Genomic DNA, 27,292 nt, shown 5'->3' with positions numbered 1-27,292 from the left:
GACAGCCTTTTTGGTGGCAATTACATCTGCCAGAATAGTTAGTGAGCTACAGGCTTTGTCATCAAAACCGCTGTAACTCACAATCTTTCCTGAAAAAGTGGTTCTCAGAACTCGTGCCTCTTACCTTCCCAAGGTTGTGACCCCTTTCCATCTGGGTCAAAATATTACCCTGCCCACCTTCTTTGCACCACCGCATCCCTCTAAGGAAGAGGAGCGTCTCCATCCGCTGGACCCAAAAAGAGCGTTATCGTTCTACCTTGACCGCACTAAAGAGTTCCGGGTGGACGACCAACTCTTTGTGGGGTACGTTGGTGCAAAGAAGGGTCGGGCAGTGCAGAAACGATCCATTTCGCACTGGGTCGTTCTCTGTATAAAAATATGCTACGCTTTGGCGAAGAAGCAGCCTCCCGAGGGCTTGGGAGCTCATTCTACTAGGGGGAAAGCTGCTACCACTGCATTAGCACGTGGCGTACCGGTGGTGGACATCTGTCAGGCTGCAACGTGGGCTTCTTTGCACACGTTTGCAAAACACTACTGCCTGGATAGCCAGGTGAGAAGAGAGGGGCATTTTGACCGGTCTGTTTTGCAGGACTTTCTTGTGTAAAAATCTCCTTCAGACCCACCGCCATGGGTTATAGCTTGGGTATCTATTCTAAGGTAAGGAAGCTGTAGCTAGAAGTCTCTATCAGATGAACAAGTTACTTACCTTCGGTAATGAGGTATCTGGTAGAGACTCTATCTAGCTGCAGATTCCTTACACCCGCCCAAGCCTCTCCGCTCTGCGGAATTTTTTTCTTATGTAGATATATATATATATGTATATATGTATTTATGTGTACATATGTATATTTTTGATCTTGGCATTTTTTTGCCTTTCTTAAAGGCATGAAATAATTTTTACTTCAAACAGTGAAAGAGGTAAAATACATAATGGTTGGTTCTTCCATGACTCTGCGCTTCTGGCGTGGGAAGTTGTGGAAAAGAACTGACGTACGCGTGCCGAGACGAGGTCTATATAGACAACCGTGACGTCATAGTCGGCTCCAACGACGCTGATGACGCACGCGGAGCTGGTCGACGCACGCGGATCAGAACGACGCTGCCCGACGGTGCGCGCTCAGGGTACTGCTCAGAAAAAACTCCGGATTCGAAGCTGACACCAGGGAATTCTAAGGTAAGGAATCTGCAGCTAGATAGAGGGGGTCATTCCGACCCCGGCGGGCGGCTTGGAGACCGCCAGAAGACCGCACCGCGGGCAAATGACCGCGGCGGTCATTCTGACTTTCCCGCTGGGCGGGCGACCGCCAAAAGGCCGCCCGCCCGCCCAGCGGGAAAGCCCCAGCAACGATGAAGCCGGCTCCGAATGGAGCCGGCGGAGTTGCTGGTGTGCGACGGGTGCAGTGGCACCCGTCGCGATTTTCAGTGTCTGCTTTGCAGACACTGAAAATCTGAATGGGGCCCTGTTAGGGGGCCCCACAACACCCGTTCCCGCCATCCTGTTCCTGGCGGTAAAAACCGCCAGGAACGGGATGGCGGGAAGGGGGTCGGAATCCCCATGGCGGCGCTGCTTGCAGCGCCGCCGTGGAGGATTCTCTGGGGCAGGGGAAAACCGGCGGGAAACCGCTGGTTCCCCTTTTCTGACCGCGGCTTTACCGCTGCGGTCAGAATTGCCCCTGAAGCACCGCCAGCCTGTTGGCGGTGCTTCCTCCGTCCCCGGCCCTGGCGGTCCATGACCGCCAGGGTCGGAATGACCCCCAGAGTCTCTACCAGATACCTTGTTACCGAAGGTAAGTAACTTGTTCTTCTTGTGACATAAATTGGTCATCCCTGCCTCATAATTTCATCTTTTCTTGGCAAATAGTTCCAGTGGCCCTCCATATAACTAAAGCACCTCCATTTACCTTGTTCCTCTATCTGCAGCATAAAATGAAAATGTTGCCATTTAGCACCCTGATTTAAATCTGCCATGCTAATTCCAATAGAATACTGCTTTCACCATCCACATCAGAGTTGCTGCCTGGCTAACACAATTCCCACCAAAAAAGATACAAGACGGCCACAGAGGAGAAATAAGCTAGAAGGGTCACCCAAACATATCAAGAGTGTTCAAACAGTCATCGTGTAATAAAGATTTTAAGTTGACCTAAATCATGGTCATAATTGTTATAAGGAGAGATTATTAAAACAGGGGCACTTATCATATAAAACTTTTTCAGAAATAAACACTTGGCATTATACTGTAACGCTCAAAACAGTCCCAAAGGGCACCAAAACAAAATATCAATTGTAAGACGCATGGTCATGTAACCATACAGTCAGCCCTTAGAGAGCATAACCACATGAAACAAAAATGGGAGAAGGTAATGCACCATACATAGCCCCTAAAAGGCATAGTGCATTACTAATTCTCAAGGCTAGCAAGCCTATTGAAATTATATTACAATCAAGGCCCATAAAACATAAGTTCTCCCAGCTGTAAAACAAAAGTTCTAGCCCTGAAAAAGCTTAAAAGACATTGAATGATGGAAGTGGTGATTTTTTTGGAATCTCCACTAACATAGTGTGGGGACCTAGGGATGATTTAGACAGAAAAAGCACATTGTGGTCAATGTTTTAAAGGAAGTCCCATTGTCCTAGGACCACTACAGGCTGAGCTATGAGCAAAAATGTTTTGTAAAAGTAATGCCCTGCAAAGCAATATGGGGCAAGTTTCCGTGCCACAAATATTTTAGTATGTTAATATGACTGTAACGCTTAGAACAGCCCCTAGAGGAAATTACAATGAAAATAGCATTTGTAAGAAACCTGGTCATGTAACTATATAGTTAGCCCCTAGAGGGCATAACCACACAAAAAGAAAATGGCAGAAAGCAATGCACTGTAACCATATATTTAGCCCCTAGAGGATGTTGTGCATTCCACATTTTCAGGACTGGCAGGCCCACTGCAACAATATCACAAACAAGACCTCTGACACCACATAGAATACTTCTGGACTGAGGACATTCTGCTAGGAAGAAGTGCTAGATGCTGTAGGAGGGACTGCCACTCTGCCTGTTGCTTTGTTGTGCTGACCTGCTGCTTCTGTCCTGGGAGTGAAAAGACTAGACTTTGTTTTCTACATCCTGCTTCCATGGTTTTCCAATTGCTTGAGTTGAGCTTGCCCTCTGTTAAGAAGTCTCAGGGCCATTAAAAACTTCACCTGTCAGAACATGGGCTCTCTTGTTGAGAATCCTGACTTGCCAAGTGATGCCAAAACCAATCCCTGGGCCCTTGGAAGTGAGTTCTGGTGATCTTAAGGAGAAAATCCACGCATCGACTCCCAGCGCCACTGTAAATTGACACATTGTTGAAAGGATCAGACGCGGTGCCTGCACTACTGCTGCAGAACCAACTCAGCACCTGCAACGCCGCTTCAGAATTGACACATCACCGGCTTCGTTGCTATAGACCAACACAGCACATCTGGCTTTTCGGCGCATCGTCCCTGAGTGCCAATTTCTACATCGACACTGCACCACAGTAAGGAACTGAGGTTGCATGTCCGGAAACCGATACATCACCTCCCCTGACAGCAAGGAACCGGTGCATCACCTCCTTGCGACAGTAAGGAATCAACGTATCACCTCTCCTGGCAGTAAGGAATCGACGCATCGCTTGCTTTCCTGGTGCCTCACCTCCCCTGCACCTGTACTCATCTTTCATTTATGACACATCTAATATATTTTGCCCCAAAACAAACGCATCCAATGATTTCTAAGAACAAAACTTGCTTAAATGTTTAAAAAGTGATAGCTTGACTTGTGTATGTTGGATTTTTCCCATTTTGGTCTTGTTTGATTTAAATAAGTATTGGCTATTTGTTCTAAACTGGTGTGGACTCCTTTTGTAGTGTTACTGATCCATGCATCGCCCACCCAGCGGGGAAATATTGCTTGCTTTTCCGAGTCATCACCTCCTTTGCGGCCGGCATCATCTTTGTTTTTGACGCATCCAAGGTATTGTGTGTTATAGAGATACGACCACTGATTTTCCAGGATTAAGACTCTTTTAAATCTTTAAAAAGTTTTAACTTTATTTGTGTATGTTGGATGTTTGTATTTCTGGACTTTTTTCCTCAGATAAATATTGGTTATTTTTCTAAACTGGTGTTGGAGAGAGAGAGAGAGAGAGAGTGAGAGAGAAAGAAAGAAAGAAAGAAAGAAAGAAAGAGAGAATGAGAGTGAGAATGAATATACTATACACCTTGCCTCTGAAATAAGCCTGACTGTTTGAGCCAAGGTACCAAAGCGGTGAGTGGGGGTTTTCTTAGCTTGCCATTTTGGTCTTTTTTTTCCTCAGATAAATATTGGTTATTTTTCTAAACTGGTGTTTATTACTTTTGTGGTGTTTTCACTGAGTTACTCTGTGTGTGTGTTCAAATACTTTACGCCTTGCCTCTGAAAGAAGCCTGACTGATTGAGCCAAGCTACCAAGGGGGTGAATAGGAGTTATCTTAACTGTGTGACTCCCTTACCCTGACTAGAGTGAGGGTCCCTACTTGAACAGGGTGCAAATCTCTGCCAACTAGAAACTCCAGTTCTAGCAGCTGGAAGTAAAGGAAATGGCCTAAGGTTTCAACGGTTAGCCATGTCTGCTGAGGGTTTTTCCCGCGAGTGGTAATACTATTGCATGTTTCCAGTTTATGGAACCATGCCTGCTGCTAATTAGGTGTTAAATCTCTGAAATCTGATTGAACTGTGAAAGAGAGTTGGCAGACCCTGACTAAGAGTGAGGTGGTAATAGCTTCTTCTGCTCCATGATGGCCGAGTTGTTTAGAAACTGCAGTATTCCAGCCACTTTCACCTCAAAATAGGTTGAGATATTACAAAGCTCTTTAGGGGGAGGCAGCCTAGCCATGGGGGTTTTCAAGTTAAGAAAAGCTTTTTCAATAACACATATTTCCTGTGTGGTGTTACTAGCAGTAACTCCACTTGCACTACTTTTATGGCCTTACGATAACATTTCAGCTCCATTTTGTAGCTGTCTTTATCTTCTTATCTTTAAATGTCACCCCTCCCCAGGTGCCCCAGTTGCAGAGCGCTGTGGTGGGAGAACATGAGAGGACCGAGGAAGCATCCCCTTCCGTGAGATTGTGATTTGCTAACGGTAGCCTCCAAAAACACCGCCAAAAACTCCATCTAGCGCCGCCCCAGGCCCTTTACACAAGGCAGCTGATCTGATTGCGTCAGAGTTGCTGCCACCACTAAAATACCACACTACCGTTTTTGAACCCCCTTATTAGCTGCGCATCTGGCTCATCACGAACTTAGCTTCATAGATGGATCGGTTGTGTACCCCTGCACCTGTTTCCTCTCTCCGCATTGCTTGCCGCATTGTAGCTACAGCACTCACTTGACGCAGCTGCCCTTTGTACCCAATCTCAAGAACTAACACTTTCCGGGGCACGCAACTAGCACTACCCTCAGACTTAACATCAGTTGTGCACTCCATAAGATATGATTGCCCTATCTCAAAGGTTTGGTACGGCATTTGCTCGTTTGTCTTTTTACACATTTCTTTAGTCTTTGCAATGTAATTTACCAGAAAACTGGCTGTAACGAGGCCTTGAATATTGGATGTCAAATTTTGTCTACAATCCAAGATGCAAGTATTATCTATAGACGTCACTGTAAATCTCGTTCTCACCTTCTGTTGTTAAGATGATAAAACAATATGCATTGTTTTGTTCTTGAAATCCAAACTAAAAACAGAAAAACTATTTAAAAAAATCAGTGTTGGGGGGAACCAAGGGGCCGGGATAGACTATCTCAGAGTCTATACATGTTTTGGAGGGGTCAGTGATTCAGCAGCAGGATTAAAGATGCAACCCTCGGCTGTTTTAAGGGACTATCCAAATGTTTAATTGGCTGTTTAATTCATTATATTTCTTAATGGGGCTTATGATTATCCTTGTCAAATCTTTAACTGGCAGACACTTCACATTTTTAACGTGCTAAGTATTTGTTGTTTACCTTTAATAAAACAGTAAATTTTTACTACAGGGAACTGCTAACTCTATATTGTATTCACTATTTGACTTAATATTTAATAATTACCTGTAAATCTTGTTTTGTCTTGAACATATTATAATTGATTTTAACTAAATACTGTATATTCAGTAAAGTATTTACTTAGTTTCCGCCAAATCTTGATAAAGTTATATTTTATTTCGTTAGTAGGTCGGTTCATCACCATTTTGTAGTTTCTACTTAATTAGCTAAGTTTTGTTGTAGATGTGTATTATACTTAAGTGTGCCCTGGTGGTGATTAGGTCGAAGCAGTCTGGTGGTGAGAAGACTTCGTGAGGACATTCTGAAAGCTTCCCTGGGAATGCATTCCACTCATTGCTTTTCATTTATTGGGTTTGTGGTTTGTAGTTCATATTTTCTTGCTTTCTAATTACTGGCTTTATTTGTTTTAGGCTGTCCACCATGTCATTTTTCCTCCTTTAGAGCATAGCCCGTTTACTGTATTCTTCTACGAGTGCTCACTTTCTTTAAACAGACCTTTAAATTTTGTTCTTAACTTGTCGCATTTGCTGTACATTCAAAGACAGCGGTCAAATATCAGGTTCTGTCTTCTGAGGGAACCTGTTTTTTACTTTTCTTTCTCTCACTTCAGAGTGAGAGAATTTATGTGACAATCAGGGGGTTTGAAAGGAAAAACATCTTTTTAGCACAAAACAAAATCTGAATGCCTTTAAATGAACTGTGCAAACATTTATCAGAATTCGGAAAAGCACTAACAAAGCACTTTTTTGTACTTCTCAAGTGTGGTGAAAACAAATATTTTAATACATTCGAAACAAATCAATACATTAGGTGATGCCATCTCCACACATTAACATTTGTGTGTTAAATAATGTTATCTGTAAAACTGTATGTCTGTGCAAATGTAATGGTCATTTCAATTGAATTTGTTGTCTGTAATGGCAGTGCACTACCACACCTTGCATACTCCACTCTAGGACACTCCACTCCCCTCTATGCCGCTCTGCACCCCTCTACTCTGACACTGTATACTACTCCACACCACTCCACAACACTCTATTCAATGACACGCTACTCTCCGCCAGTCCAGTCCATGCCACTCTACTCCCCTTTACGCCACTCCACTCGATGCCACTGCACTCCACTCTACTCTACGACACCCTACGCCACTCCACAACACTATACCCTACTTAACTCAAGGCCAGCCTATGACACTAAGCTACTCCACTCCATGACATTCTAGGTCAGCGGTTCCCAGCTTGTGGTCCGTGTCCTCCCAGGAGTCTGTGACACGTTCTCATGGTGTCTGCAGACCTGGGCCGGCAGGAAGGCACTTCTCTAGCTGGGGGCTCTGACTGAAATGTGTGTTTTTATATTTATTACTTCCTTTTGCAGCAGTTTAAAAGCACTACAAAGTTCCCTGTACATCTAGCAGCTTTCGGTCAAAAATAATAGTGTCAAGATAACTCTGGTGATTAATGTACCTGCTGGAAATAGATGGGAGTTTTGTCTAGTGACAGTTCTGACTCATATAAGGTAGCGCAGATGGTTAATATGCCTGCTGCAAAGAACGTGTATCATGCCAAGTAAAGTATTTTATGTGCCTAGCACAGTGGGTTACTGCTTTCGTCACAAAGATTCTTTTGTTACTGTGCAGATCATATGTTACAGTCGTAATATAGCACAGTGAGCTATGAACTGCCATCAAAGAGCTGCATACAAACTGCATGGCACAAATTAGAAAGTTATTCTTTTTTCCCAGTCTTTCAGCTTCCTTATGCTGCTAAAAAAGGTTTGCTTGCTTAGAAATACATTCTTATTATTGAAGTCAACGCTAACCACTGTGTTATGTTCTGAATCCTGAGTTTGTGCTTCTCCAGACAAAGCACTAGAAAATGTAGTCCCCTGTAAAGTGCTCCAACACCCTACACTAGTATGAGAGATGCTATAAAGCAAATGAAATACATGTGGCAGACAGGCTATGGAGAGATGAGGGGCCCTTATTGCTTTACTCCCTTTCCCCTCCACATAGTTATGTGAAAAAGCTTTCTCAGATCTTATATACCTAAAAAATAAAAAACAGAAATTGCTTGGGAAATGTAGAATCTGACCTGAAGATTCAGCTTTCCTAAATAAAACTAAACATTGAGAAGTTAGTCACCAAGATGCAGCGCCAACCTTCCCATTAAAATGTTCACATTTTTGCATATTTTTTCACTATAAAACAATTATATCTTTAGTAATTTGAGTATTAGTTTAGTGTGAACTTGTTTGTGTATTTCTATCAAATTACTGTTTTAATGTTTGAAATTTAAGTCTTAGAAATTGCTTGGGAGTCCTCGGCTTCCAGTAGTGATTCAGTGGTGGTCCTCAGTAGTCAAAAGTTTGGGAAACACTGCTCTATGCCACTTCATGTGACACTTTGCCATGGAACACCGCTGGTCTAGCATCTATGTTTAAAAATTGTATCTAGGTTTCTTTTGTAAGGCAATACCATGTGATCTGTTTGCAAAAAACTTGGGAAGAGTTCAGTTGTTTTTTTCTTGAAGCTACAAAACTCCAGCTGGGCCTCAGTGGGGTAGAGGGCTAAAGGTGGTTTGTGGGAAAATGAAGGGCATGACTTTTGATTCATACTAGTTACAAGTGTTGAAGCTAACATTTCCAGGCTCTATATCTATTGCCTTGATTAATGAGCAAAATCTTGCTCTTTTGTGTCATCTAACCTCATCACTTTAGGTGCTGCTATAGGTACATTGCCTGGCAAAAGGCATGGTTTGGCTAAGCAAATTGTAGCTGGAGATTTTAACATCGACCCATTTAGTGATCATAACCTTCTCTCCTTAGGAATAAATGGACTAAGTTATTGTAATAGGAATTTACCAGGGCCCTAGGGGTGTTTTCTCCAACAGATCTAGGTTGTGGGTTAAGGTGTTCTCTGGCGGAATCTAATTTGTTTTAAACATATATCTTTTTTCTGGATGTAGGATGTGCTTTCCACGTGTCTGGATTTGTGCTCTTTGAGCGGGGCAATCTTAGCTGCCTACGCAGGTATCTCTTACAAAGTGACAGCCTTACTTAATGTCCCTACTTCCAATACTATATTACATGAACCAAAATGCTTCAATTGTAATTGCTCCAAGGCTTTACGAAGTCTGAAGGAGGCCCTAAAGTATGTGCCTAGAAACAAGGATTGTAATGTCGCTTGTTGAAGGGCTTATAAACTGGAACTTACAAAACACAAAACCACCTTAAACGATATAGCGTGGGACGGTTTAGTGCAAGCCTGTACTAGGAAAGACAGCTCTCTGTTCTGTGTGTAACAAATCAGCCCTGTTTTGCAAGTGGAAAAGGTCCTGCTCTATGCCACCATATCACAGCGGATCAGTGGATAGCACTCTTTGAAGAGGTTTATAATTTTGAGCCTATTTTAGTAAGTGATGAACTGAGTGTGCCTGTGATAGGGAGATCTAACCTTGTTTTCACACTGGATGAAGTTAATCAGGGTATTTTAGCTCTATCAAGAAATAAGGCCCCTGAGTCTGATGGAATTCCCCCTGATTTGTTTTTGGGCGATATCCAAATTTGGCATCCAACTCTGACAATGGTTTTAAATGCAGAAGTGAGGGAAGGCCCTCCATCCTCATGGTCTACTTCTGTAATTGTTCCAGTATTCAAGAAGGGGGATAAAGATAGCCCTCAGTGTTATTGGCCAATATCTTTGATTGATACCGTTGTGAAGGTCCTGGGAAGGTGCTACTAGATAGGTTAATCCTGTGGGCGGATGAGAATAACATAATCTCTAAGCTGCAATATGACTTTAGGCCAGGTAGAGCTACAATTGAGCAATGCTTGAACTCATATATGATTATTAATAAGTATACTGTAGCCCGGCCTGACTCTGTTCACTTGGCTTTTATGGACCTTACGTGTGCCTTCGATAGGGTCAATTGAGAGAAGCTGTGGAGTTTGCTTTGGCCGATAGAGGTGGACCCTGATAGTGTGTATTTTTTAAGAGATCTACATGCAAACACCTCAGCATCTGTTCGGTGTACCCATTGCTCTGCTTGCACCCAATCTTTTAGAACCAGCAAAAGGGTTCGACAAGGGTGTATTCTTGCCCCCTTTTAGTTCACCCTTTATATAAATGGGTTAAAGCAAGCCCTTCTTTATGTGGAGGTTGACTGCTCAAAGATAGGGACCAGATCACTCCCAGTACTGCCATATGCAGACGACACGGTCCTGATGGACAGGACTGCAGTGGGTCTACAGCTGTTACTGAATACATTTGTAGCTTTTGTGGGCAGCTTGGATCTATGCTAATTTTAATAAGTCTTATGTTATGGAAGTGGGACCACGGTTTACTAGAACAAAAACATTTACTGTGGGCAACCACACCTTAGCTAAAGTTTCGGTTTTTTCCTGTCCTGGGGTCTTATTCGATTCCATTAGCAACTGGAAGCCCCTGATTGCCAACAAAGAGATGTTAGTTAAGGCTAATGCAGCTGTAACTAGCTTTGCCCAGTGGCTGGGGTCTAGGCTGACCGAGCCCTAACCAAGATCTATCAGGCTAAGGGCATTTCTGAGATTACTTATGGCAGTGATATTTGGGAATATATGAGGGCAGATTCTTTACAGACCATTGAAAGCAATGTTTTTAAGGCATTTGTTGAGCGTTTTCCAATGCACCCCGGCATTTTGTGTGCATGAAGAATAAAGAGTAAAGTATATTGGAGACATGATTGCTATGAGACCACTGTTATACTGGATTACGGTCTGGACAAGGTCAGATTCTCAGCTGAACAGGTTGATTCTTAAGGATTGTCTATCACTTGACCATGCTGCTAAGAGCTCTTGGATTGCATATGTTAAGGAGTCTTTTAAAAGTCTGGGTGGGGAGGAATTATTTCCCAACCCCCAGACCATGGTCACTACAGAGCTGACCATTTTCTGGAACAAAAGCTGTTACATAGAGAGCAGGCAGAACTGAACAACCCTTTTGTATGGGGACACATGCTGCAAAAAAACATTCAGACTATGGAACCATATTTATTAATTGTAAAAAGTGACAGGAATAGATTTTTGTTGAGCAGATTTAGATTTAATATGCTGCACTATTCACTGACTTCTCATAGCGGCTGTAGTCCATCTGGCTCCCTGTGTCTGTGATGCTGCGACAATGTGTCTCTGCAAGATACCTAACACTTCAGGATGGTTTGCAGTTATTTTAGGTTACCTAGAGGAATGTTTATTATTCCTTTGTCGAAATCCTTGAACTTTTTGCAAGTTTGACCTGCTCTCGTGTTCTTGCAGCCTTTATCTGATGAGCATATTATTTTTAATGTCGCCTGTTTTTAAAGAGGCACAATGAGGTTGAGATATTGTAGGTTTGAATAATTCTACTGAAGCTGATTGGTGGCCTCTTTTATATGATCTCTCTGTTGTTGTTATTGAGGGTTTTATTAGTCGATGTTATTATTTTGAATGTAATATGTATTTAATTTTCTCTAGATTATTGTTGTACCTATATGTGATATGTTTGTTCTTTTTTGCTTTATCTACTTTTATGGTTATGACTATAACCAAATAAAGTTTTATGATGATGGTGACAATCTTTGCCTTTCCACTTCTGTCTGTGGCAATCCACTGTATGCCACCTTACAACATTCTACACCACTCCATCCTTCTCCACTCCATTCCATTTTAATTGACTTCATGCCATTTTACTCTGCTCTATGCCACTTTACTCTACTCTTCGCTACTTCTCTGTGACACTTTACTCCACTCTATGCCACTAAACTCTACAACACGGTATTCCAGTCTACAGGACTTTTCTCCACTCTATGCTACTCTACTCTGTCACTCCACTCTGACACTCTACTCCACTATGGCTTATCTGCTAATGGTGATTGATATTAGTTTTTGATCCCTAGAATATACTGATATTAGCTTTTGATCCCTAGAATATAGTGAGAACTCGATTCCCACTGGAGTACCAAGGAGAATCACTCTTAGCATCCTGTGCAGCGACGTGCTAAAGATGTCATCAGTAACTTTTAGTATCTCACTCCAAAATTCCTTTTACATACCACTCTTCCAGAGCAGGAATGGGGGAATTCTGTCCTAGTGAAGACAGTTTCATCTGTTCCAAGACCTCTCAGCAAACACACCAAAGAGAATGTAAGCCAGTAACTGACTTTATGTGAATTGGGGGAAAAAGACTGACACATTCTGTCTCCTTGTTTTGCTGGTTTCCTCATCAGTGCCCGATATACCCTAGACCACCAGAGTGTTCTTGTAGGATCCCAAGTGGGAGATGAAGTGGTATTTAACAAGTTTATCTATGATGGTTAGTGTACAGCAGTATCAATAAAGCAAATGTCAGTCTTGTATGATAAATGTACCTTTAAGACTCACTTAAATTTTTTTTTTCTAAAATCATTTTGTAACAGAGCTAGCTTTCCTCATGTCTACAAATTGTTTGAGTTTTTCAAATGGGAGTTTTTGACACCACTCATCTCACCGTGGCTCATTCTGTGATCATTCCATTAAGTGATAGAGAAATACATCGTTGCTACCAATACTTTCTGGAGAATCATTAGTTCGAGTATGTGACCATAAGTACTTTTAGTTTTGCCACAGTGCCCTGCATGTTTTTTTTTTTTTGCTTTGAATCTGGATGATCCAGTCCTGCTTCTGCATTTTTAAAAACTGTTCCCTTTACAGTCTCATCCAAACATGTTGAAAATCAAAGAGAAGAACATAGAAAGATGCATATGATAGGTTCAAGATACATTACTTCACCAGACATGTTTTGGTGTACCTGTTTTTAGTCTTTGCTATAAGGCTTGCATATTAATACATAGACTTCATCCGTAAAGAGCTTTACACAACTGGAAACATCTAACTTCGGCTGATGGAACTTTCATCAAGGACTTTGATTCACTAGGATGGATTTCCGACAATACAGTAGTCTTCCCTGCCACGTCGCCTTTCTTACCCTCCTTTCCAGCACACTCAAGCAGCAACTTGCAGACTGAGTGCTTTACAAAAACTACAAATAACAAAACATAGTCTTTCTAAAAATATATATATATATATATATATATATATATATATATTTTTTTTTTTATTCAAGTAATTTATATTTTTTACCAATATCTTCCAGTGATTACCAGTAACGTTAGTTCCTGCTGTGTTACTATCTTGCTACCATACATTTGCAGATTTTTGCTTTCTGTAAGTACTTGTTTTTTAGGCCAGCACCAATACAGTATTGCTTCCATGGCTTATTCTTCCATCACCCTCCTCACCCCAGCTATCCCTATTAGTTATCTCTACTAGATTCCTGTTTTTCCACTATGCCTGCTTGAAGACATTGTTCCTTATCTGTGTTCAGAGCATATAAAGTGGGCTCCTAAGGTACATATTTGTGTTTCTTTATTTTGAGCATCATCTCAACCCGAGATGTTGTACATACATTAGACCACGTTTACCATACTAGTTCATAGGACAATCAAGCAATTTAATGAAGTTACAAACATCAGTGGATTTAGTACTAATAAGTGTTAAGCTTTTGTCTGAAAACCAAGAACATCAAGACATCCATAAAGCTCAATAGTGCACAACAAAATGTATGCTATTTCAGCGTACAAATAAGCTTTCTCTTCAAATAACATCTACAACAATGACTGCTCCAAAGTCACCCCCTCCCCGTTGGTAATATTTAACCAACATGCTTTCAAGAGATGTGTTCTAAAATCCTATAGTGCTGGTCTAGTCCTTATGGTCAGTGAGAAAGTATTCTAGTAAGCAGGTCACTCAGCGTGCAAATGGACACGGGCACAGACAGGTGGAGCTGTGCGGCGTGGGGAGCTTCTCCTGACCTCAAAAACAGGTCAAGGGTCCCTCTTCTCACCGCGCAGTTGCCGCCATTAAGAAGGGGAGGTGGGAGGGAGGAGCAGCTGCAAGGCGGGAGCGTAGTGCGAATGGGCGCGCGAGGGGGGAGGGGACGCAGCGACAGGAAGATGAGTGGGGAGCACAGAAAGAGAGCGTGAAAAAGGCAAAAGCCGAGAGAAAGGCAAAAAAAACAGAGAAAAGAACAGTAAAGAGGCAGAAAAGGAAAAAACAGACATTAAGTACAAAGTACACAAAAGTACTTACAGCTCACCACTGGCCACCAGGGATGAGGCGCAGGCGGGAGCCTGCGGGTGGATGAGGGCCTCGAGCTCGCAGCAGCAGCGAGGGAGGGAAAACAGACACGGACACAGACAGGTGGAGCTGTGTGGCGTGGGGAACTTCACATGGCAAAAGTGAGCAGTGTCATGGAGAAGTGGAGGGAGCTAGGAATAGTAATATTCCAGAAGACGAGAGGAAGTATTTGACCCTTAGCTCAGATGAGTTTAGGATGAGGGAGTGTAAGGCCGTCTGATGCTAGCTAGATAGGCCAATATCCACAGTCGTAGAAACGATAAGAAAGCTGAGAAAAAACAAAGCATATTTGGTTTCCATGCATAAAGGTGGTAAGATTACAGAAATAAAGGAGAGGAACCATGATGGAGTCTTGGGGGACACCAACTGTAGTGGGTTGGATATGATCTAATGGATTGGCAGTCCACAGAGAAGGTAACTGGAGGTCAGAAAGGTAGGATGAGAACTGGTCGAGTGCAGAGCCTGTGATGGAAAGGGTCTTTAGAGTAGGTAGGGTAGTCAATGGTGTCAGGTGCAGCACATAGAACCAGGAATATAATAGGTGGAAGAGATGGGCTGAGATGATTACCTTGCTTGCTTAAATCGAAGAAAAGGGAGGTTAACAGGATAGCCAGCCCATGTGACAAGCTGTTGACTGTCAAGATAAGTAGCATTTATCTGCCTTTTTGGGGCAGATGCATAGATATCAAAATAGATTATCTAAGCTATGTCTCAGCGACGAGATTTAAATTTTACATCTTTTTCTCCCACCCCCTTAATTAAAAGAAGTGGCATCTGATAACGTCCTTGTCCTAGTCCTTCTTTACCTGTTGTGAACCTGAACACAGAAAATATGATGTGTTTTGAATAGCAAGGTTTAGTGTTAAGGTGTTTAAATTAAATGTTTATTAATTACCATGTGCTTAAAGTCGGATTGAAGACCTTGTTTGTCTTGTGTGCCTCCCAGTGAAATTCTCTTGCTTTAATTCCCAAATCCCGGCACACACTAGTACGCCCTTTAATACCTGCCAGAGAGGAAGTCACTGCCTTGATGTTTCATATTTCATGTAAATAGTATACCTGAATGTGGTTTGTCCTGTTTGGGTGTGTCTGGGAAAGCGAAATAGCTTTGTGACCTGGTCCAGAAAGGTCTCGCGCCTGTGGCAGTGTCTCCCTTGAGCTCCCTGAAGGGAGGCTGTAAAGTGCATATCTTATTTTATTGTATTATATTTCATTTAAATGCTTGTTGATTTATTTATTGTCGAACTCCACCCAAGTGGGTTTTCGAGTGTATGTTGGTATAGACTCTACATTGTGAAATAATCCAGTCTGTTATGCATGTAGTGTTAAAAGTATTATGAAAACACAGTCTAAAAAAGTGCAGAGCGGTTAAGTCAAAGATGTTCCAATGAAACAATCTGTTTTCTCGGTTGCCTTTAATATCTGCACCATCATTCTATAAAGCGTGACCTGAAATGGTCGATGGTACCTTAGTGGTGGATAATACCTGTTCCTTCCCTTTGCTGACGACCTGTGCTGTCATCCTCAGGTATTTGGGTGGTAATTGCATCACTGTGGTGGAAGGACTGGAAGGGTGTGAAGAGCTCCGTGAGCTACACATGGAAAGCCAACGCCTGCCCCTGGGAGAGAAACTGCTGTTTGATCCAAGAACTCTGCATTCCTTGGCGGTAAGAACATGCCATGCTTCCTGACAGCTGTCATCGAAAACACGACTGTGCTTGGTTCTTTCAGTAAATCATTCCGAACGTTTACCCAGATATCTTTGCTGCAAACCTTTATGGTTATGTTGAGAACAGTGATTTAATTATTTTAGAATTGTGCCTTACGGAATACAGCGACTGAATACTAACAGCCAGTGCACTTATCTCATTATTTTGGCATAAGTTGACCCTGTAATAATTTGGTTTCACCTTCCTCACTTGTGATATCTTTAGTGATATTATACTTAATCATTCAGGGCTTTTCTGATCAACCTCGGCTGAAAGGACATTACCACCACGATGGATTCAAGCTCCTGGATGGAGACAGCCCTCCTGCGCTGGCACCACAGTAGCATTCTTTCGTCCTTCCTGCCCCAGATAGGTTTTAGACAATCAGTTCTTTCAGTAGCTTGAGCAACGGGAAATGCTGATCTTATTCATCAAACTGTGCTGGCTGTCTGGTGACAACAGGGTAGTCTCATTGAAACGGCACCGCGTCCACTCTGGTACTAAGGTGATGAGATGAAATCAACAAATTGCATGAGTGCTCTGACACCAGAGACTTCAGCCCCTCTTCCCTGGTCCTCCATGATGGAATCAACAAGCTACTCTGTCCCACGGTGTTAGATGTTAGCCTGCTTAGACGGGGGTGAAGCATCCCACTAGGCTCAACATATACTTGTAGTTGTCTCACATCATCGATCTACTTCTGCTTGGCTGGGTAAGAGATTCAAAATCAGCTGGCAATCGGACATTTCAGTGGTGTTGTTCTGAGGCTTTTCCTAGGTCTCAGCTGATATGTGAGATTGCTGAATTCTCTAAGGCATGTTGCCACTAGATTTTTGGAGAACAGTGATTTGAATCCTGCAGCAGGGCATGTGTCAAGTAGGAAGCCTTCGCGTTTTTTATTTCACATTGACTTTCAGATAAGAAGAAAAACACCCGTAGAGTATTGAGGAGACTGTAGAGTTCCTGATGCTTTTTCCATTTGACATCCTGCTAATCTCTCTCACGTTCTGATAGACCTGGTATGTCTTCTTGTACAGGAGAATCTTGCCTCTAGTCTTTTTTTGTAGTTTGGGTCCACACAAAGTAGTACTCGTTTTTAATGTAGGCCTCTGCTTTGCCAGTCAATCTCCCTTGAGATACGTTTTTACAGTGGGGAGTATGTAATAGCATCTTACTTTAGAATTACATCTTTGAAAATAAAATAAAGATGGCCATTAAAGGCAAATTCTGTAAAGACCCTATCATTTGGTAAGAGTTTATGAGTTCTGTTCGTCAAGGCGTAATAGCAACATGTTTTGTAGGTGTTGTATTTGTATATTGTGCGCAAATGCAAGAGCACTGTTATAAACAAGGCCAAAAAAATAGTCTCAGGTGAAATTTAAATGACGCTGGCGTAATTCATGTAATGGCGGGAATTTCGCTTTCACTTGTTAAAAGGAATTTCAGAAATAATGCCACGTCATGTCATTACACTACATTTGTGGAAACATTATAGTGCATGAACTTTACGGGTGACCAGATCACAAGCGGCTGTCGCTTGTTTTACTTGTGTTTTTGGTGGTATGCTTTTTTTTTGCATGAAATGTGTCCTTGCTTCTAAAATGGACACAGCAATGCCTTTTACCCAAATATAGCGCTACGTGCCATGTTTGCATTTTGGATAATTTAGTGCCATTTTCCTGAAATTTTGCATAATTACGAAAAAACTGGGTGTGCAAGTTTCACACGCCCTTTTTAAAAACAGAACATGATCACAAACTCCTGAGCTCCATGTAGTGCTCGCTACCCTCGATGAGGAACTGCCTTGTTTTGTGATTGAGTAGCACACCTCTCCGTAGGAGCCCAGAGTTAGCGATTTATACCAGCATACTATTAAAATTAGTTATGCCAATTCCATTCAGTGGCATGCACTTTGCAACATTTTCCCATGTCGATTGTGGACAAATTGTGTGTGAAAGCCATATGTGGATGCTGATATTGTGTGCTCGAGTTAGTGGAACATTCCACAATGTTTACAATGTAGTTATGCATACTGTTAGAAATGGGGTCTTTGGTTGAAAGTCAGGTTACCCCCTGTTCAAGGAAGGACCCTCACTCTAGTCAGGGTAAAAGAGAATCACCCTCAGCTAACCCCTGCTTACCCCCTTGGTAGCTTGGCAGAGCAGTAGGCTTAACTTCAGAGTGCTAGGTGTAAAGTATTTGTACTAAAACACACACAGTAACTTAATGAAAACACTACAAAATGACACAACACAGGTTTAGAAAAATAGGACATATTTATCTAAACAAAACAAGACCAAAACAACAAACAACCACAATACACAAGTCAAGTTATCAATTAAAAATCAAAAAGAGTCTTTAAGTAGGTTTAAACACACGCTAGCGTTGCTAGCGTGAAAATGTACCTGGTGCGCATCAAAAATAACCCTACACGGGCAGGTGTGCGTCAAAAAGGGCTTGCGATGTGTCGATATCACACACGAGCGAGACCTTGCGTCGTTTCCCCCTTCTGTCGAGTCGGTGTGCGTCAGCTCTTCTCTCCGCAGGAGAGCGATGTGTCGATTCAGTCTTCACACGGGTCCAGGCAGGCCTTGCGTTGTTTTTGCATGCACAACGATGGTTCGTGTCAGAAATCCAACCGCACGATGATCCAAAAACCACGCAGCGTAGGTTGCAGTCTCCTAGCCTCCGTCAGCGATGCTGCGCATCGTTTCTCCTGCTCTGTGCGTCGATTCTTCGGTCGGGTTTCCAGTGAGCGTCGATTTTCAGCCGCAGAGCCGGCGGCATGTCGTTTCTACAGCCACAGATCGAAGTTGCGTTGATCTTTTCCCCCCACAGCGCTCTGTGCGTGAATTTCTTCCTCTTAGGCGGCCAGCTTCTCCTTTCAGGGTCCCAGGAACTGTATGGGCACCACAGGGCAGAGTACGAGTCTCTCCAGAGATTCCAGGTGCTGGCAGAGAGAAATCTTTGCTGTCCCTGAGACTTCAAACAACATGAGGCAAGCTCTACATCAAGCCCTTGGATATTTCTTCTCAAGATGGAAGGCACACAAAGTCCAGTCTTTGCCCTCTTACTCTGGCAGAAGCAGCAACTGCAGTATAGCTCCACAAAGCACAGTCACAGGCAGGGCAGCACTTCTCCTCAGCTCTTCATCTCTTCTCCAGGCAGAGGTTCCTCTTGTTTCCAGATGTGTTTATAAAGTCTGTGGTTTTAGGTGCCCTTCTTATACCCAATTTCTCCTTTGAAGTAGGCCTACTTCAAAGTAAAGTCTCTTTTGAATGTGAAATCCTGCCTTGCCCAGGCCAGGCCCCAGACACTCACCAGGGGGTTGGAGACTGCATTGTGTGAGGGCAGGCAAAGGCCTTTCAGGTGTGAGTGACCACTCCTTCCCTCCCTCCTAGTACAGATGGCTCATCAGGATATGCAGGCTACACCCCAGCTCCCCTTGGTGTCACTGTCTAGAGTGAGGTGCAACCAGCCCAACTGTCAAACTGACCCAGACAGGGAATCCACAAACGGGCAGAGTCACAGAAATGGTATAAGTAAGACAATGCTTACTCTCTAAAACACACAATCTTAAAATCAACTTTACTAAAAGATGTATTTTTAAATTGTGAGCTCAGAGACCCCAAACTCCACATGTCCATATGCTCCCAAAGGGAATCTACACTTTAATCAAATTTAAAGGTAGTCCCCATGTTACCCTATGAGAGGGACAGGCCTTGCAACAGTGAAAAACGAATTTAGCAATATTTCACTGTCAGGACATATAAAACACATATGTCGTACCTTAACCATACACTGCACCCTGCCCTTGGGGCTACCTAGGGCCTGCCTTAGGGGTGTCTGACATGTAAGAAAAGGGAAGGTTTAGGCATGGCAAGTGGGTACACTTGCGAAGTCGAATTTACAGTTAAAACTGCACACACAGACACTGCAGTGGCATGTCTGAGACATGATTACAGAGCTACTTATGTGGGTGGCACAACCAGTGCTGTAGGCCCACTAGTAGCATTTGATTTACAGGCCCTGGCACCGCTAGTGCACTTTACTAGGGACTTACTAGCAAACCAAATATGCTAATCATGGATAAACCAATTACATACACATTTTGTAAAGGAGCACTTGCACTTTAGCACTGGTTAGCAGTGGTAAAGTGCCCAGAGTAAAAAAAAACAGCAAAATCAGAGTCCAGCACCCATCAACAACCTGGGGAACAGAGGCAAAAAGTTAGGGGAGACCATGCCAAGGATGAAAAGTCTAACATGTGTTCCCCCCCCCCCCCCCAGCTGAAAGTGGGGAGCAACTACCCAACCTCATGGAAGTTCTCATCACTAAGGCAAAGAACCTGGACAGACCATCAGCATTGGCATGTTCTGTACCAGGACTGTGTTCCACCGTAAAGTCCATCTCCTGTAGTGGAATGGACCACCTCAACAATTATGGATTCTCACCCCTCATCTGCATTAACCATCTGAGGGGCGTGTGGTCGGTCTGAACTCGGAAGTGAGTCCCAAACAAATAGGGTCTTAGCGTCTTCAGTGCCCAGACCACAGCAAACGCTTCACGTTCTATGGCAGTCCACCTACATTCCCTGGGTAGTAACCTCCTGCTAATGAAGGCTACGGGTTGATCTAGGCCCTCTTCATTAAGCTGTGAGAGTACTGCTCCAATACCATGTCTGAGGCGTCTGTTTGCACAACAAACCCCTTGGTGTAGTCAGGTGCCTTCAGCACAGGTGGTGTGCACATTGCAGCCTTCAGGGCATCAAAAGTGTTCTGGCAAGCCTCTGTCTAGATCACTTTCCTGGGTTGCTTCTTAGAAGTCAACTCGGTTAAGGGGGTAACAATGATACCATATCCCTTAACAAACCTCCTGTAATATTCTGTGAGACCTAAAAAGGCTCTCACTTCAGTCTGGGTCTTGGGAGGCTCCCAAGCCAGCATTGTGTCAATCTTAGGCTGTAGGGGTGACCCCTGGCCACTCCCCACCTGGTGTCCTAAGTACACCACAGAACCTTGCCCTATTTGGCACTTGCTTGCCTTAATAGTGAGGCCTGCCTTCTGCAGGGCCTCTAACACTCTCCAGAGGTGTTGCAGGTGATCCTCCCATGTGGAACTAAACACAGCAATGTCATCCAGGTAGGCGGCACTGAACTCATCCAGCCCAGCCAACACGTGGTTGACCAACCTCTGAAAGGTGGCAGGGGCATTCTTCATCCCAAATGGCATCACTTTAAATTGAAAATGTCCATTTGGAGTAGAGAATGCTGACCTCTCCTTGGCCCCCTCAGTTAAGGCAATCTTCCAGTACCCAAATGTTAAATCAAACGTACTGAGGTACCTGGCAGCTCCCAACCGGTCAATGAGCTCATCAGCTCGGGGGATGGGGTGTGTGTCAGTCTTGCTGACCGCATTGAGTCCCCGGTAGTCCACACAGAACCTGAGTTCTGGAGTGATACCAGGTGCAGCAGCCTTTGGGACCAATACCACTGGGCTGGCCAAAGGACTGCTGGAGTGCTCAATAGCCCCTAGGGTAAGAATTTTGGATACCTCATCCTTAATGCATGCCCTGACCGTGTCAGTCACCCTGTAAACCTTCTATTTAATAGGTGTACTGTCCCCAATGTCCACATCATGTGTGCACAATTGTGTGACTACTGGGATCAGGGAAAACAGTGAGGAAAACTTTCCCAACACGTGGCGACAGTCACCTTGCTGCTCCTCAGTCAGGGAGGGGGAGAGGATCACTCCCTCCACTGACCCATCTTTTTCTCCTGCAGACAGGAGGTCAGGAAGAGGCTCGCTCTCCTCCTCTTCTCCATCATCTGTTGCAAGGAGCTTTGTCAGCTCAGTCCGCGCAAAGTGTTGCTTGAGGCGGTTGACATGCAGGATCCTTAAAGGGTTCCTTGGAGACTGCAAGTCCACCAGTTAGGTGACTTCGCTCTTGCGCTCCACCACCTCAAATGGCCCAGTCCACTTATCCTGGAGCACCCTAGGCTCCCTGGCGCCATCACCCACACTTTCTGACCAGGTTGAAACTCGACCAGAGTGGCATTCCGGTCGTACCACCGTTTCATATCCTCCTAGCTTGCTTACAGGTTCTCCTGAGCGAGATTCCTGAAGCGGGCAGTCTGGTTTCTTAAAGCCAGCATGCAGCTAAATACATCCTGGTGTGGTTTACTAGGAGCTTTCTCGAAAGCTTCCTTCACCAGACTCAAGGGTCCCCTCACAGGGTGGCCATAGATGAGCTCAAAGGAGCTAAACCCGAGTCCCTTTTGAGGCACCTCCCTGTAAGTGAACCGAAATCATGACAAGAGGATGTCCCACTTCTGCCTCAAGACCTCTGTCAGGCCCTGGATCATGCCTTTCAAGGTGCACTTGAATCTTTCAACCAGACCATTACCTTGGGGGTGGTAAGGGGTGGTGAACTTGTAGGTTACCTCACACACCTTCCACAGAGACTTCATATACATAGATATGAAGTTGGTACCCCTATCAGATACCACTTACTTGGGGAACCCCATGTGGGTAAAAACCCATCAAGGTACGGCCCACCACAGGGGCAGTGATGGTCCTTAGAAGAATGGCTTCTGGGTACCGGGTGGCATGGTCCACCAAGACCAGGATGAACCTGCTGCCCATGGCTGTCTTGGGATCCAGAGGCCCCACAATGTCAATACCAATGCTTTCAAAGGGGGTACTAACTACAGGAAAAGGTTGGAGGGGCGCCTTACATTTCCCCCCGCTCTTGCTACTTGCCTGACAAGTTTGGCAAGAACTACAGTAGGCATCAGAGTGCTTTCGCATTTGGGGCCAATGAAAGTGGGTCACAAGCCTGTCAAAGGTCTTGCCCTGCCTCAAATGTCCAGCTAAAGGCACATCATGAGCCAGACCCAGTAGGAAGTCCCTAAAGCACTGGGGTACCACCAGCACATGGGCTGACCCAGTCTCAGGAACCTTAGGCTCGCTATACAGGAGGCCGTCCTCCCAGTAGATTAGGTGTGATCCTGGCTCCTCACCAGCCCCCTGGGCTGTAGCCTGCTGCCCCTCTAGAATAGGGCATACCTTTTGTGCCTCACAGAATGCCTCTCTGGTGGGCGCCCCTTCCTGCTGCCACTGCGACAGCTCAGGGACCTCCCCCAGTTCAGCCACCTGTTCCCCTGTAGGCTCTGGGGCGTCACCCTCAGGCTCTGCCTCTTCCCGGACCGTGGGAACTTCGGGCCAGTTTCCCACGCCCCCTGCCGTTCCTCTTCTTGGCAGTCCCCTGGGCCACTGTTTCAGGCTCCAGGGGCTCTTAACCACCCTGACGGGCTGCCATTGACCAGTTGGATATGCATACCCACCCAGGCAGACCCAACATCTCCAAGTGAGACCTGTGTTCCACCTCCTTCCAAGGGGAATCCTCAAGGTCATTGCCTAGCAAACAATCAACAGGCATGGTTGGACTTACAGCTACTTTCAAGGAACCTGAGACCTCCCTCCCCCATTCAAAGGGAACCTGTGCCACTCTGCACAGGTGCACTGAGTTATCCACTGCAACTACTTGGTGAAGTACCCGGGGATCAATCTGCTCTTCAGAAACCAGCTGACTCCTCACTGTAGTCACACTGGCTCCTATGTCTCTCAGAGCCTCCACCCTCTGTCCATTGATGGTCACCCACTGCCTGTACTTCTTAGTGTTTTCAGGCACTAGGGTTCTCTGGACCATCTCACTGTCCCCTAGTGAGACAAGGGTCATCTCAGCTGGTTCCCACCCACCTGAAACCAACTTCTCCTTAAGCGACACTGGGCAAACCCTGGGACGGCGCACCAGTGGGTGCCAGTATACTTTTGGGGCATTTGGGGTCCCCCCTCACATGACCCACCTGGTCACATGCATAGCACTTACGTGGGGGACCATCTGCCACTGGCTTCCCTTTGGAGAACCATGGCTTCTTCTCACTGGAGGGTTGGGAATCCTTACCCCGGAAATTAGTTAGGGGCCCTTTAGAGAACTCCCCCTGTTTACCCTTACCCCCACCTTTCTTCTGAGAGGGACCCTGCCCACCCTTGGTGTGATCTCCCCCATACCTCTTCTGGACCCTGGTGCTCTCCCAGCGGCCCGCTTCCTGTGCAAGCTTCCTGGGATCAGTCAGCTTGCTGTCAATCAGGTGCTGGCACAGCTCTGGAAAACATAAACTGTACAAGTTCTCCCAAGCAATCAGATTGTAAAGCCCCTCATACGTAGTTACCTTACTGCCCTTCACCCAACCATCCATTGACCTGCAATAAGAATCAACACATTCCAACCATTTTTGGGATTCCTTCTTCTTAGAGGCCCTAAACTTGTCCTTATACTGCTCAGGGGTGAGACCATACCTTGTGAGTAGGGCATCCTTCATGATAGTGTAGGTGAGATTTTGAGCATCCCCTAAGGCTGTCAGTGTATCCCTCCCTTCTACCTCAAAGTGCTTCCACAGAGCTGCGCCCCAATGAACTTCAGGGACCAGGTTCATGTGGAGAGCAGACTCATACCCCTTGAACCACAAGTGTATGTCATCCTCCCTCTTGTAATCCTTCACCAGGTCTTTAGGAATGTGCACCCTCCTTCCAACCTGCACTGTAGGATTTCTGCCACCATCTCTGCTAGACTGGCTCCTCGTGTCTAACTCCTTCAAGCTGAGCTCATGAGCCAGCTGCAGCTTCCTTTCCTCAATGGCCAACCTTCTCTGCTCCATCTCCCTTTCCATCTCCATCTTTAGACTGAACTTTTTCAGCTCCAATTGGTATTCCCTCTCTACCTGTCTGTCCTGTAACTCTTCAGGTGTCAGACCCTTGGAGGACACACTGCTACCTGCCCTGGAGACTCTCTCCCTGGACATAACAGGCCCACCCACTACATCATTGTGCGTGAGTGACTTGCACCCCCACCTCCTCAACCTGCTCCTCCTCTGTGTGTCCCTCAACTTCTTTGGCTGTCACCCAGGCCCTCAGTGCCTTTTGCAGCTCGTCCTTCTTGGAAGAGCTCTTAATGGGACAGGCCAAATCTTTGAAGAATTGCTTCAATTGAGCCCCGGTGTAGCTCTCCAATTTCTCTATGTCAAAAGCAGCTCCGGCTGATGCATCTCCAGATTGAGACATGATGACGAGTTAAACAAAAGTGCAAAGTTCCAAAGGCAGAAAACAAGTTCCCAAATGAAGTTTCCCCAAAAAAAAGTCAATCAAGGGATCAGCAAAAATAGAAGTAGAACAAAAATAGCCCCAAAGAGAAAAATGCAAAATCACAAGACAAGTAGTATGTGGTCATGTAGTGGTCTGAACTCAAAACAGTAGTGCACACTTAATTACTGCATGTCAAGTACAAATACAAGTCCAAATCCCAACCACTGATCACCAATGTTAGAAATGGGGTCTTTGGTTGACAGTCAGGTTACCCCCTGTTCAAGCAAGGACCCTCACTCTAGTCAGGGTAAAAGAGACTCACCCTTAGCTAACCTCTGCTGGCCCCCTTGGTAGTTTGGCAGAGCAGTAGGCTTAACTTCAGAGTGCTATGTGTAAAGTATTTGTACCAAAACACACACAGTAACTTAATGAAAACACTACAAAATGACACAACACAGGTTTAGAAAAATAGGAGATATTTATCTAAACAAAACAAGACCAAAACGACAAAAATCCACAATACACAAGTCAAGTTATTAATTAAAAATCAAAAAGAGTCTCTAAGTAGTTTTAAACACTTGCTAGTGTGAAAATGTACTTGGTGCGCGTCAAAAAGAACCCCGCACAGGCAGGTGTGCGTCAAAAAGGGCTTACGAAGCGTCGATATCACTCATGGGCGAGACCTTGCGTCGTTTCCCCCTTCTGTCGAGTCGGCGTGCGTCGGCTCTTCTCTCCACAGGAGAGCGATGTGTCGATTCGGTCCGCTCATTGGTCCAGGCAGGCCTTGCGTTGTTTTTGCACGCACAGCGATGGTTCGTGTCAGAAATCCAGCCGCACGATGATCCAAAAACCACACAGCGCGGGTTGCGATCTCCCAGCCTCCATCAGCGATGCTGCGCGTCGTTTCTCCTGCTCTGTGCATCGATTCTTCAGTCGCGTTTCTGGCGAGCGTCGATTTTCAGCCGCAGAGCCGGCGGCGCGTCGTTTCTTCAGCCGCAGATCGGAGTCACGTCGATCTTTTCCCCGCACAGCCATCTGTGCGTGGATTTTTTCCTCTTAGGCTGCCAGCTTCTCCTTTCAGGGTCCCAGGAACTGGATGGGCACCACAGGGCAGAGTAGGAGTCTCCAGAGACTCCAGGTGCTGGCAGAGAGAAGTCTTTGCTGTCCCTGAGACTTCGAACAACAGGAGGTAAGCTCTAAATCAAGCCCTTGGAGATTTCTTCTCAAGATGGAAGGCACATAAAGTCCAGTCTTTGCCCTCTTACTCAGGCAGAAGCAGCAACTGCAGGATAGCTCCATAAAGCACAGTCACAGGCAGGGCAGCTCTTCTTCCTCAGCCCTTCTCCATGCAGAGGTTCCTCTTGTTTCCAGAAATGTTTCAAAAGTCTGTGGTTTTGGGTGCCCTTCTTATACCCAATTTCTCCTTTGAAGTAGGCCTACTTCAAAGTAAAGTCTCTTTTGAATGTGAAATCCTGCCTTGCCCAGGCCAGGCCCCAGACACTCACCAGGGGGTTGGAGACTGCATTTTGTAAGGGCAGGCACAGCCCTTTCAGGTGTGAGTGACCACTCCTCCTCTCCCTCCTAGTACAGATGGCTCATCAGGATATGCAGGCTACACCCCAGCTCCCTTTGTGTCACTGTCTAGCGTGAGGTGCAACCAGCCCAACTGTCAAACTGATCCAGACAGGGAATCCACAGACAGGCAGAGTCACAGAAATGGTATAAGTAAGAAAATGCTCACTTTCTAAAAGTGGCATTTTCAAACACACAATCTTAAAATCAACTATACTAAAAGATGTATTTTTAAATTTTGAGCTCAGAGACCCCAAACTCCACATGCCCATCTGCTTCCAAAGGGAATCTACACTTTAATCAGATTTAAAGGTAGCCCCCAGGTTAACCTCTGAGAGGGACAGGCCTTGCAACAGTGAAAAATGAATTTAGCAATATTTCACTATCAGGACATATAAAACAGATTACTGTATGTCCTACCTTAACCATGCACTGCACCCTGCCCTTGGGGCTACGTAGGGCCTACCTTAGGGGTGTCTGACATGTAAGAAAAGGGAAGGTTTAGGCCTGGCAAGTGGGTACACTTGCGAAGTCGAATTTACAGTTAAAACTGCACACACAGACACTGCAGTGGCAGGTCTGAGACATGATTACAGAGCTACTTACGTGGGTGGCACAACCAGTGCTG

The 27,292-nt window shown here is 44.9% G+C and overlaps 1 protein-coding gene across 4 annotated transcripts in view; it reads left to right on the top strand.

Annotated features, from left to right (window-relative positions):
- The window catches only part of PPP1R42 (protein phosphatase 1 regulatory subunit 42), a 433,409-nt gene that overhangs the window by 289,774 nt on the left and 116,343 nt on the right, over nt 1–27,292 (top strand). For all 4 annotated transcript variants that reach the window (XM_069220285.1, XM_069220289.1, XM_069220286.1 and 1 more), the window contains one exon: nt 15,769–15,907. In XM_069220285.1, the coding sequence (XP_069076386.1) occupies nt 15,769–15,907 (139 nt within the window). The remainder of the gene's footprint in view (nt 1–15,768; nt 15,908–27,292) is intronic.

Source organism: Pleurodeles waltl, chromosome 2_2 (assembly GCF_031143425.1).
Source record: "Pleurodeles waltl isolate 20211129_DDA chromosome 2_2, aPleWal1.hap1.20221129, whole genome shotgun sequence".
NCBI lineage: Eukaryota > Metazoa > Chordata > Amphibia > Caudata > Salamandridae > Pleurodeles > Pleurodeles waltl.
This window is presented reverse-complemented; position numbering and strand designations above follow the sequence as displayed.